The 11,733-nt window shown below is 45.7% G+C and overlaps 1 protein-coding gene across 1 annotated transcript; it reads right to left on the bottom strand.

The window, feature by feature from the left end:
* Nucleotides 1-430: 430 nt before the first annotated feature.
* Nucleotides 431-11,092, bottom strand: c15h3orf52 (chromosome 15 C3orf52 homolog). The gene is made up of 5 exons (XM_078560573.1): nt 10,226-11,092; nt 9,381-9,534; nt 2,818-2,984; nt 913-983; nt 431-449 (listed from the first exon to the last, which is right to left on the bottom strand). The coding sequence occupies exons 1-5, from the start codon at nt 10,322-10,324 to the stop codon at nt 431-433; spliced, it is 510 nt and encodes a 169-aa protein (XP_078416699.1). The 5' UTR covers nt 10,325-11,092.
* Nucleotides 11,093-11,733: the final 641 nt, after the last annotated feature.

Genomic DNA, 11,733 nt, shown 5'->3' with positions numbered 1-11,733 from the left:
AGACATGGTTGGTCATAGGCAGGATTTGATTCTGCTTTTGTGCCCCATACATTGAATGGCTCACTGACACTGAAAAATAACCATTAACCTAAGGTATTGGGGGCTAGTGCCACTTGTGAAACCTTTATACTCCAGCATGGAAAAGGAGTTGTAAAGGGAGAAAATCAGCAGGAACTACTGGATGGATGGGCTGTGGGAGAACATTTAAAAAACATTCAGCAAAACTTTCAACATTGGCAAGATGGATGGTGGTGGTCCCTTATGATAGCCAATTTTTATTTCTATCGACTTTAATGAAAAGGAAAATGGATGGTGTATATTGGGCAGCCAATAGGCAACTGCCAGTTTTATACCCCCGCCATAGCTGAAACCATTATTTGAAACCAAAATTTGTTTGCCAATAGCTCTTGTAAAATTACGACCAATAAAATCATCTGTAGGATATCATTCTAACAGAAAAAGCAAGAGCAAGAAAAAAAAACCAATCCAAAATCACCCCCTTTTCAAGTATTAAAAGCTTACAGTAGATCTTTGTAATAGGATCCTATGCAATATTCATAGATTTATTAAAATCTTGATTTACAAAAATTGTTTAGGACTCCAATCTCCCTCATTATCAAAGAAACATCATAATATGCTTCTCCCTAAAACATTCTGTCATGCATGTAAATGCTTGGTACTCAAATCCACACAGCTTTTTAGAAATGTTTGTGCCAGTGATTGCATTTGTTCTTTTCACTGTCATCATTTAAAGTATAGCAAGACTGAGCATTAGCTAACTGAAAATATTACAATCACACAAACACAGATAGAAAAATGGATGGCTGGTTGCCTGCTTTTGCTTACCAGGGCTATGAATACTTATACTTACAGGCAATTAGGAAAAATGAATGTTAATATATTCTGCCTTACCTAAATGAGAAAACACCACTGTCCACAAAATAATATCCAAGAGCTGGAGATTTGTTATATAGTTGACACAGCTGAAAATAAAATGTTATTGAGCATTGTCAGTCACAAATCCAAATGGAAATAGGAAAACTTAAAAATTCAGTTTTTATAAGATTATGAGCTAAAGGAATCAACTACGCCTGGATGTCAAGAAAGTCATGAGTGGTAAATACGTTACAATCATCATAAGGAAAATTTTCAATTAAATCCCACAACTTCTAATGGTGGAAAAGTAACACAACCTGCCCCGCGCCACCATTCTCAATTGGGCCACCATCTCCATGCATTTTGGAAGTATTCAGTGGTATTGACATGGTTATGTATGACAGAATATAAAAAATACATTCTAAATTGAAATACTGGCACCGAGATGTATCCTAAAATCAAGAATTTCAGCCAAATGTTGAATGCATAATTACACTATTTTATCTCAATGCAGCTAATTAAAACTTCATATTGGACAAACAGTGCACAACAGGGATGTTTGTGGAATTCAGGGTGTTGCAGAATGACAGAACTGAATTCATCAATGTACACGTGGAAACAGATTGAAAGCCTGCAGATAACATCCCTAGAGGTCCATCTATAAACAGTGAAAGAAATGGCCAAGGATGGAACCTTTGAGTACTTAGGGGTGACCATGAGCCAACATTGTTTGAGATCTGTTGGTTGCATTGAGGTATGTGGAGCCAGACAAGGGTAATCCTTGGAGGTAGATTGTGGAGAAGAGGCAGGGGAGGAGGGGAAGAGGATTGAGTGATCAACAAAATGGAATGCCAAGAAAATGTCAAGGAGTAGAAGGAGGGATAGAACACTACACAGGCAACATTGATGACTTTAGCCAGGGTGGTCTCAATGCCATGGCCATATTTCACCAAGCTGTGTTCAAACTAGCTGAACTGGCGAGGGCTGTAGCCTTGCACCCCATCTGATAGCAGCAGAGGGTGAACAGGAAGCAAAATATTACAGAAAGGTTTAGCGCATGGCATTTTTTAATTGAACAATAGGTCAGTTTACAGACAGGTTCTGAATAAATTAGGTAAATTTAAGGTGGATTAACCAATGGAGAAAGCAATAATGATTTATAATACAAGTAATCTATTTCTCTTAAAATCATTTTAACAAAGCATTTCAGATTGTTAAGGGTAATCTGCAGTTTTACTAAAATAAATATAAAATAAATATTCAAATTGTAATCAAAAATCCAGATTACAAAACTTTCCGAGTAAACATTCACTAAGAATATTAACAGAAAGGTAGCAAGCAAATACATAAAGAAACACAAACTGTGCTACACCTGCCTGTTCCTCTATTATCTCATTTATTTGTTTATTTATATTCATTAATGGGATGTGGGCGTCATTGGTTAGGCCAGCATTTTTATTGCCCATCCCTAATTGCCCTTGTTGAGAGGGCATTTAAGAGTCAACCACATTGCTGTGGGCCTGGAGGTGTCAGCTGTGGCTCAGTTCATAGCACCCTCGCCTTTGAATCAGAGGGTTGTGGGTTCATGTCCCACTCCTGGAAACCAAGAACTGTGAACTCGAAAGAGTTGCTGTGGGCCTGGAGTTACATGTAGGCCAGACCAGGTAAGGACAGCAGATTTCCTTCCCTAAAGGGCATTAGTGGACCAGATGGGTTTCTACAAATACAGTCAACATTGGTTTCATAGTCAGCATTAGACTTCTAATTCCAGATTTTTATTGAATTCAAATTCCACCATCTGCCATGGCAGGATTCAAACCCAGGTCCACAATGCTTTATCCTGGAGTCCCTAGATTACTAGTCAAGCAACAATATCACTATGCCATCGGCTCCCCAGGACCTCCCCAATTTATAAAGTGTTAGCATTTCTAAATTACTTACCATAATCTTCAACAACTTTGCCAAGGATGAATAGTTTTTAGATTGAGGTATCATTAGTTCAGGTGTAAATGAATATTTGGATATTTTCATACTTCCAATATAAAATCGAGAAATTCCATAAATTTTGAGACTTGGATCAATAAAGTCATCATCAATTGAAGTGGCTTCTTTGAAAAAGAAAAAAACTTGTTATCAAATATCAGCCCAGAATGTGCATTTAAGCAGTTTACTTATGTTGAAGGTCAAAATGACAAGTATAATCAAAGCAACTGATTACCAAATGCTTACTCAGAGGTGCATTCTACATTAAATCTGACTCTGCATGGCAACAATATCATAGCCATTTGTACACAATAACATGGGGTGGAACTTTACACTGGCGGGATTTTACGGTTCCGTCTAAGTCAATGGACAGAATTTTATGCCTTGTGGGCGGGCACACGCCTGACTCGATCGGGCATAAAATAGTGCGAGAAGATGTCGGGCAAGCGTCCCGATGTCATCCCACATGCGAACAATCTTCAGGGCGCACACGGGTGTCAGAGCCGCACCGCATCAATTAAAAGGCTAATTAAGGCCATTAAAAATCCAATTGAATGTGATTTTACATTGCCTATGTGATTTCGCACTCATCTCATGGGCAAAACAGGCAGACGAGCAGCCCACATTTTACAAAGCTTCATCCAAGCGCAGGTTAAAAAGGGTCAGCAGCATTGCCAGTGTGAGTAGTGAGGAGTTTAGGAAATAGCTTGCTGCTGGTTGCTTATTTGAACTTGAGGTCAGTGGGGGATCTTTGTGGAGTGTCCCAATCAGCTGTCCACAGTTGTGTCAAGCTGGTGACAGAAGCTCTGTTCAGGTGGGTAATGACATTTACTCATTTCCGTACGGGCAAGGCCAGCCATGCTGAGCGAGCCAGAGGGTTTGCAGCGATTGCTGGGTTCCCCCACATCCAAGTAGCAATCGACTGCACACGTGGCCAACAAGTCCCAGCGGGTCAGCCGGGGACCATCATCAACAGGAAGGGATTCCACTCAATGAACGTCCAGATAGTGTGTGACCACAGGATGCAGATTCTACAAGCCTGTGCAAGGTACCCTGGCAGCTCCAATGACGCTTATATCCTCAGACGTTCCCAGGTGCCGAGGCTCTTCAGTGATCCAGCCCGACTGGATGGATGGCTACTGGGTGACAAGGGCTATCCATTGAAAAGGTGGCTCATGATGCCTCTCCGCCACCCAAGAACAGAGGCAGATCAGCGTTATAACAGGAGCCATGCCTCCACAAGAGTGGTGATAGAGAGGACCATAGGTCTTCTGAAGATGCGCTTCCGATGCCTGGACCGTTCAGGACGAGCACTACAATACCCCCCAGAGCGGGTGTCACTGAGTGTGGTTGCATGCTGCGCTCTCCACAATCTGGCACTGGCAAAGGGGGACCGACTGGAGGAAGGGGATCTTGACACAGCTCCACAGGCCACAGAGGATGAATCCGGTAGTGATTCAGAAGAGGAGCATGGTGAGGAGAACGCGGAGGGTGTGGAGGCAGACCTCTGTATCCTTCAGGGAGGCAGGGGGGCCTTGATCCAACATTATTTCAGCAAGGCTGCCAAAGATCTGCTTCAACGTCATGCCAGGTCTGCCACCTCCACCCCGGATGTCTGAAATGACCCCTTCATTTGAACCCAAAGTCCACTCAGTGCTGGTGCAATAAAGTTCAGAGCCACTCATACTGATGTGCCCTGCACCAAAAACACACAAAGGTGAAGCATACTCAGGCTATTACAACAAAAACAAAATTATCTCATTTTGACAATCCAAAAAAATTAACAGAACCTTCTCTGGTCTTCATTCCCAGAATAGGGACATAAACAAAACATTACAGAACAGAAGATCACCCATGACCAGTCCCTCTTGTGCTCATGATGCCTTAAACATATGTTTGCGAGTGTTACGTCTTGGTTCCACCCCCGCCTCCCCACCGCCCTCACCCCAGCCCTCCTTCACTGGCAGCGGCATTGGAGACAGCCTGCTGACTCTGCTATCTCAAACAAAAACAAAAATCCTGGAAAAACTCAGTAGGTCTGACAGCATCTGCGGAGAGGAATACAGTTGACGTTTCAAGTCCGTATGACCCTTCATCAGGACTAAGGAAATAGAGAAATGGGGTGAAATATAAGCTGGTAGACGGGGGGTGGGACAGGTAGAGCACAATAGGGGGCCAGTGACAGGTAAAGGTAAAGAAGAGATTGCCAAAGATGTCATAGACAAAAGGTCAAAGGGGTGTTGACGGTGGTGATATTATCTAAGGAATGTGCTAATGTGGACATTAAGGGTAGCAAGCAGGACAAGCAAGTGGCAGATGGCCCGAGTGGGGGTGGGGTGGGGTGGGGGGAAGAGGTTGAAATGGGCTAAAAGGTGGAGATAAAACAATAGATCGAAGTAAATTTAAAAATAGGTGGGAAAAGAAAAATATAGTTGTAAAAAAATTATAAATTATTGGAAAAGGGGGGATCGGAAAGGGGGTGGGGATGGAGGAGAGAGTACATGATCTGAAATTGTTGAACTCAATATTGAGTCCGGAAGGCTGTAAAGTGCCTAGTCAGAAGATGAGTTGCTGTTTCTCCAGTTTGCGTTGAGCTTCACTGGAACATTGCAGCAGGCCAAGGACGGACATGTGGGCATGAGAGCAGGGTGGTGTGCTGAAATGGCAAGCGACAGGGAGGTCTGGGTCATGCTTGCGGACAGACCGAAGGTGTTCTACAAAGCGGTCACCCAGTCTGCGTTTGGTCTCTCCAATGTAGAGGAGACCACATTGGGAGCAACGAATGCAGTAGACTAAATTGAGGGAAGTGCAAGTGAAGCGCTGCTTCACTTGAAAGGAGTGTTTAGGCCCTTGGACAGTAAGGAGGGGGGAAGTAAAGGGGCAGGTGTTGCACCTTCTGTGGTTGCATGGGAAGGTGCCATGGGAGGGGGTTGAGGTGTAGGGGGTGATGGAGGATTGGACCAGGGTGTCCCGGAGGGAACGATCCCTGCAGAAAGCCAGCGGGGGGGTGAAGGGAAGATGTGTTTGGTGGTGGCATCATGCTGGAGTTGGCAGAAATGGCGGAGGATGATCCTTTGAACGCGGAGGCTGGTGGGGTGATAAGTGAGGACAAGGGGGACCCTATCATGGTTCTGGGAGGGAGAGGAAGGTGTGAGGGTGGATGCGCGGGAAATGGGCCGGACACGGTTGAGGGCCCTGTCAACCACCGTGGATGGAAAACCTCGGTTAAGGAAGAAGGAAGACATGTCAGAGGAACTGATTTGGAAAGCGGCATCATCAGAACAGATGCAACGGAGGCGAAGGAACTGAGAGAATGGGATGGAGTCCTTACAGGAAGCGGGGTGTGAGGAGCTGTAGTCGAGCTAGCTGTGGGAGTTGGTAGGCTTTTAATGAATATTGGTGGACAGTTTATCACCAGAAATTGAGACTGAGAGGTCAAGGAAGGGAAGGGAAGGGAAGTGTCAGTGATGGACCACGTGAAAATGATGGAGGGGTGGAAATTGGAAGCAAAATTAATAAATTTTTCCAGATTCAGACAAGAGCATGAAGCGGCACCAAAGCAGTCATCGCTGTACCGGAGAAAGAGTTGTGGGAGGGGGGCCTGAGTAGGACTGGAACAAGGAATGTTTCACATACCCCATAAAGAGACAGGCATAACTGGGGCCCTATCTTGTTGGCCTTGATGACCTTGGAGGTCGTCCTCTGACCAGTGCAGCCTGTGCTGGCCCCACCTGGGAGGGGTTGGCCAGTGCCATGCCTGGTATCTCCCCAGTCATCGGAGCTTCATCAGATGCCACAGTCACTGGCAGAGGGGTGGAGGAGCTGCTGCTGTCATCCAGAGTGCCCAGAGAGGAGCCAGCAGAGACGACAAGCAGCTCGTGCGCCAACATGAGGTTGCTCTGGACCTCCCTGCTCACCATGGATGGATGGGCACCTAGCTGGGATACTGGGTGCCTCATCCATTTCCCACACTGGCCCAGAGCACCTGAGACCATTGCCTGTGTGAGGGCTTGCAGGTCTGAGCACAACCCCAGGAACCTCTGATTCTGCTCCTGGAGCTGCCTCTCCATGAGAGTCGCCACTCTTTCAATGAAGGAGGCAGTGCGCTCGGCCATGACGGTCAATACAGTGCTCATGCTCCGCATGGACTCCTCCACAAAAGAGACCATGGCACGCATACCCTCATGGATCTCCACCAGATCCTCCCGCACACCAGTATCTGCTGCCTAATGGACGACTCCAGAGGCTCATCATCTGCCTTCAACTTAGCATCATCCTGGTCTCCAGCAGTCCTCTGACTGCCAGCGCCCTGGGCACTCTCTGCCTCCGCCTGCTCCTCAAGTGAGTGTGGAATTCCCTCACCATTGTGCTCTGACGTTCTAGCCGAGGATCTAATGCCCACAGAGGTGCTGGTATCTGCGCTGGTGCCTGGTTCAGAGAGCGGGTGTGACGCAGGTGCATGTAAAGCCTAGCAGTCCTCTGGCATCAGGGGTGGATCTGCGGGGTCCTGAGATTGAGTGCGTGCTGGCGAATCTAAGGGAGAACAACAACATGTCATTAGTTTAAGTCATCACACTGTCACTGTGAATGCCAGGCACCCTGGTGAGACAGTGGCGATCTGCATCATGGTGCCATCATCTTTCAATGATCAATTTTGAGGTTCTCATCAATGAAGAGACTACAGAAGAATGTTTGCACCATCTGAAACTCTCACCTCGGTGCACTGCACTCTTACCTTTGTCTGACACCCCAGCCTCTCTGCGGCCGGTTGACTGAGGTGTGTGGCACCTCTCCAGCTCCAAGGCATCCTGCTCAAATCTGGATAGGGTTAGGTTTGGGGAGCCTCCGTCTGTCTGCAACCTCTCAATATTGTTATGGGTCGTCTTCTCCTGAAAGGACAGAGGAGCATTGATTAGTCCACGCTCTACCTGCAGCACCATTGTAGCCTGGCCAACCCCACCTGAAGAGCACCTTGCAGGTTACATCCGAGTCATGGCCCTCGAACTGCAAGGCACTCAGTCCAAGCAGCGGCGGTCACCCCCTTGGCCAGCTCTGCCATCATTTACAGTTGGCACTCAGACTCTAACACCCCTGAGCTCCACAGGGGATGGGCAGACACTTCAAGACACTGATCCACGCCAACAGGGCACTCACCCTTCCCGAGCACAGCAGGTTGTTGAACCTTTTGCGGCACTGTACCCATGTGCGCCGCACAACGTCGTGGCTGCTGACCTGGGCTGCCAGCTCCTCCCAAGCTCTTTTTGTTAGGTTCAGTGGCCTCCTCCTGCCATCTCTGGGGATGAGGGTGCCCCTCCTGGCAGCCATCTCCTCCAGGAGGACCGTGAGACACTTGTCCGAAAGCTGGGGTCCGAGTGCCCATCCGACCTGCCCTCCCGCCTGGCGTATCCAGCTGCACTTAAGGCCATAACTCCGGTGTTCACAATGCTATAAATACGTTCTTCCCTGGCAGCCTTCAAGGAGCTGCCTGTGCCATTTTTAAACTGGCCACCGGGTCGCCATTGGGCCCGGCAGATGACAGGTCCCTGCCCCGCCCACCCCTTCCCGGCTATTGGGAAGACGTGATTCACAGTGGGCGGGCCTTAATTGGCCAGCCAGCGTGAAATCGCGATTGGGGGGCCGATTGCGAGCGGCAACCCGTTTCCCAACTGGCGGCAGGCCCGCCGATCGCACCCGCCCACTAAGGGTAAATTTCAGGCCAAAGGATTTTTGAAAAGCTCGCCGCATCTTACGCACCCGCCACAGCCACAACAGGGCCGTAAAATTCCGCCAATGGTTACAGGGTGACATCCAGTTGTTTGGCTCTTTCCTCTCGCCATTTTCTTTTAAAGTGCAAGATTTTTCACTAGAAAGCTATTAAATTTGTTATCCATGTTCCTTGGATCAGTGTGAATTCACGGAGATGTAAAAAATTAAAAGCGCAGACTTTGATTTATTCATAAAATAAATATTTTTATCAGGCACAAGTTCATCGCCAGATTTATCTAAATCTGTGCCTGGAAATTTCATAAAATGGTGCATCTCATTGTGAGTACAAGATAAAACTGTCCAGGATCTCTGCTTCTGATCCTTTCTCAAGAGGAGGTTCTCTGGGACTTAACATATCTTTGGTGGGATCGGGGTATAACTAAGGTGGCCCATCACTGCCAAAGAGCCTGGAAATGCCCTATGTTGGGTGAAGGGGAGTGTCAAGTCACTTTAACTTGGAAAAACACGGAGCTCCTCCACAGATTTTTTAAACTGAACAAGATTGGTGACTAAAATCCTTGGGAAAGCAGACTGTAATTCAGTTTATAACATGCTAAAAATAATTGTGGCTTTTAAGTGCAATTTTAATAGAAGTAAAGATAAAATGAGAGGGTCAAATCTTATCAACAGAAAATCAAGGAATGTGCCCCAAATTTTCCAGCCCTGTACTCCCAGTGAATGCAGTATCAGCAATGAGATCTATACAATAAAAAGATACATGTTTGATTTATTAATAATACAAATATTGTACTTACTTATGCCAATAATTACAATGATTATAGTTATTAATATTACAATAAATAGAATAGGCATCCACAGTTTACACTTCCAGCAGATTATTTTATTGCAGGCATTCCAAATACGTGTCTCTCTGCAACGCAGATTTCCCCATTGACTGTTCCTTTCATTCTAAAGAAAGAATTAAAACATGAATCCAGATGAGGACGATTCAACAATTTTATAGAAATCTTTTCCGAGCTATCAAAGATCTAAGGAATCATATACATGTTCTAAGCCGCACTCTATTAACACTCCTTGCTCCTGCTCTTGTGTCCTCTCCCTGGTCAGGGGGTGCGGCTCCTTAGCCAGCTTTTCTGTTTTAACAACAGTCTGCCTTTAGATAGCAAGTGGGTGGTAAAGGTCCCTTGCCAGTATTTAAAGGGTAGGGGGAGTTCTCCTGGTGCCCCGGCAAACAATCGTTGTCCAAGCACTATCAAAAACAGACTCCCTCATGAATTACCTCATTTCTGACCTTGCTGTGCGCTGATCGGGTTCGGGGATTAGCGTACATAAGGACAGCCTCTACAGTTCAGAGTAATTCATAGCTGAGAAGTATTGTGGGGCGTTAGGAGGAGGTGAAGGCTGCTATAGACTTGCAGGTGTGTTTCAGATTTGCAATAACTTAATTCAGTCCTATAACTTGCTAGTCCAGTATCACCACAGCACTTTCGCTCATTAGAATGGGAGAGAAAAGAAAGTGCAAATGGAAGGAGATGTTTTAAGCAAACAAATCCACGAGGAGCTGCTCACAATGTGAACGGGCGAGTGAGTTGGAGTTTTAAACCTCCCTTTAAAGAGTTCGGCAAGTATTCCAGCTCACCTGGTCATCCCTGTCAGTGTCCGGGAGGAAGTTCTGCTCCTGTGTGCTGTTTGAGCTGGGTGAAAGCTCGGTCATTAGTATCGATCCTTCCTCTGCCATGTTGTAACCCAATTCCTTCGAAGGGAAAACGAAGCCACGACTTGGTTTCACTTTTCAAGTATTAAGTTTCCCAGCGCATTTAGTTTTCGAAACCCGGAAGTCTTGGGGCTCAGGTGAAGTCCAGCCCAAAGTCTAGGCAAACGTTTCGCAAGTTTGCAGGGAACGGGGAGGGGGGGAAAAAAAACTAAACTAAAACTAGTTATGTATAAGAATAATCAACGCAAAAATACTGACCCTTGATTAGTTCCGAGTTACACGAAGGGTGGACGTCGCCCTCCTCCCTCCGGCTTTCTGAGGTGGGAGGGAGGGTGGGGGATGTTTCCAGGAGCGAAGTGATTCGCTGGTCACACCTCTTGGCGTAGATAAACTGGAGTGTTGCCAATTTACTTAATGTAAGGGACAATCCACAGATTGGATGAATTGAAATCATGTTTAAAAAGAGTTGTTAGCTTCCTGTAAACGACCCATTACCAACAATTGCTGGAAGCATTAGGAATCCTCCTGGGGGAGGATTGTTTGTGAGGAGCTGGTGGCAACATTTGGGTCTCCTTCAGGACGTGGCGATAAACTTTGTCAGAGAATTGGGATCTGGAATTTGCATCGAGAGTGTCAGTGTAACGCTTAATTGGGGGTCTATCGTTCGAATAAACCAACCGCAAATTCAAAAGAACAATTGTTTAGCCATTAGCGTGGGTACAGCATTGGTCTGTAATCTGAAATTAAAAACAGAAAATAGTGGAAATACCCAGCAGGTCAGTCAGCATCTGTGGAGTTAATGTTTCAGGACATCGCAGCTGAAAAAGTTAAAGATATGCGAGCTTTTAAGCAAGTACAGGGGTGCTAGATTATGCAGTAGATTACTACATTAGGTCAAATGTAAGATAATTTGTAAGGTACACTTTAATTTCGACGATGGCTAATGAGCAGAATGCAGAAAACTCATATAGTAGCGTATGCGTTTTCCTTATTTGGCAATAACTCAAGCTACTACTCAAGTTATGAAAGAAAACGACTTTGGAAATAGACCACAGAAGCATTTGAAGTATCTGTCAATGAAGAATTAACTCCTCAACACTCCAAAGGAAAACTTTGGTTAGCCTTGCTTCTGTTGTACTGCTGAATAAGATTGTATGTCACTTCATCTGGAAAACTGTTGTGTTTTAATGTCAATGAAACCAATTAAGAATTAAAGCAAAATACTGTGGCTGCTGGAGGTCTGAAATAAGAACAGAAAGAGCTGGAAAAACTCAGCAGGTTTGGCAGCGTTTGTGGAGAGAGAAACAGTGTTAACATTTCGAATCCAATATGACTATTCTTTGGAACTGCTCAGTTCCTGGATTTGAAATGCTGACTCTGTTTCTCTTTTCACAGATGCTGCCAGATGTTATGACCACAGCAGATCTTAATTG

This window comes from Cetorhinus maximus, chromosome 16 (assembly GCF_964194155.1).
Source record: "Cetorhinus maximus chromosome 16, sCetMax3.hap1.1, whole genome shotgun sequence".
NCBI lineage: Eukaryota > Metazoa > Chordata > Chondrichthyes > Lamniformes > Cetorhinidae > Cetorhinus > Cetorhinus maximus.
The sequence above is the reverse complement of the archived record's forward strand: the minus strand, read 5'-3'. Positions and strand labels throughout refer to the sequence as shown.

Excerpts from the sequence above, each read along its gene's own strand:
- c15h3orf52 (XM_078560573.1), bottom strand. The coding sequence starts at position 10,324 with ATGGCAGAGGAAGGATCGATACTAATGACCGAGCTTTCACCCAGCTCA. Across the intron at positions 9,535-10,225 it reads ACACTGACAGGGATGACCAG|AATGAAAGGAACAGTCAATG; the intron begins GTGAGCTGGAAT and ends TTCTTTCTTTAG. Across the intron at positions 984-2,817 it reads CAAAGTTGTTGAAGATTATG|CTGTGTCAACTATATAACAA; the intron begins GTAAGTAATTTA and ends TTTTATTTTCAG.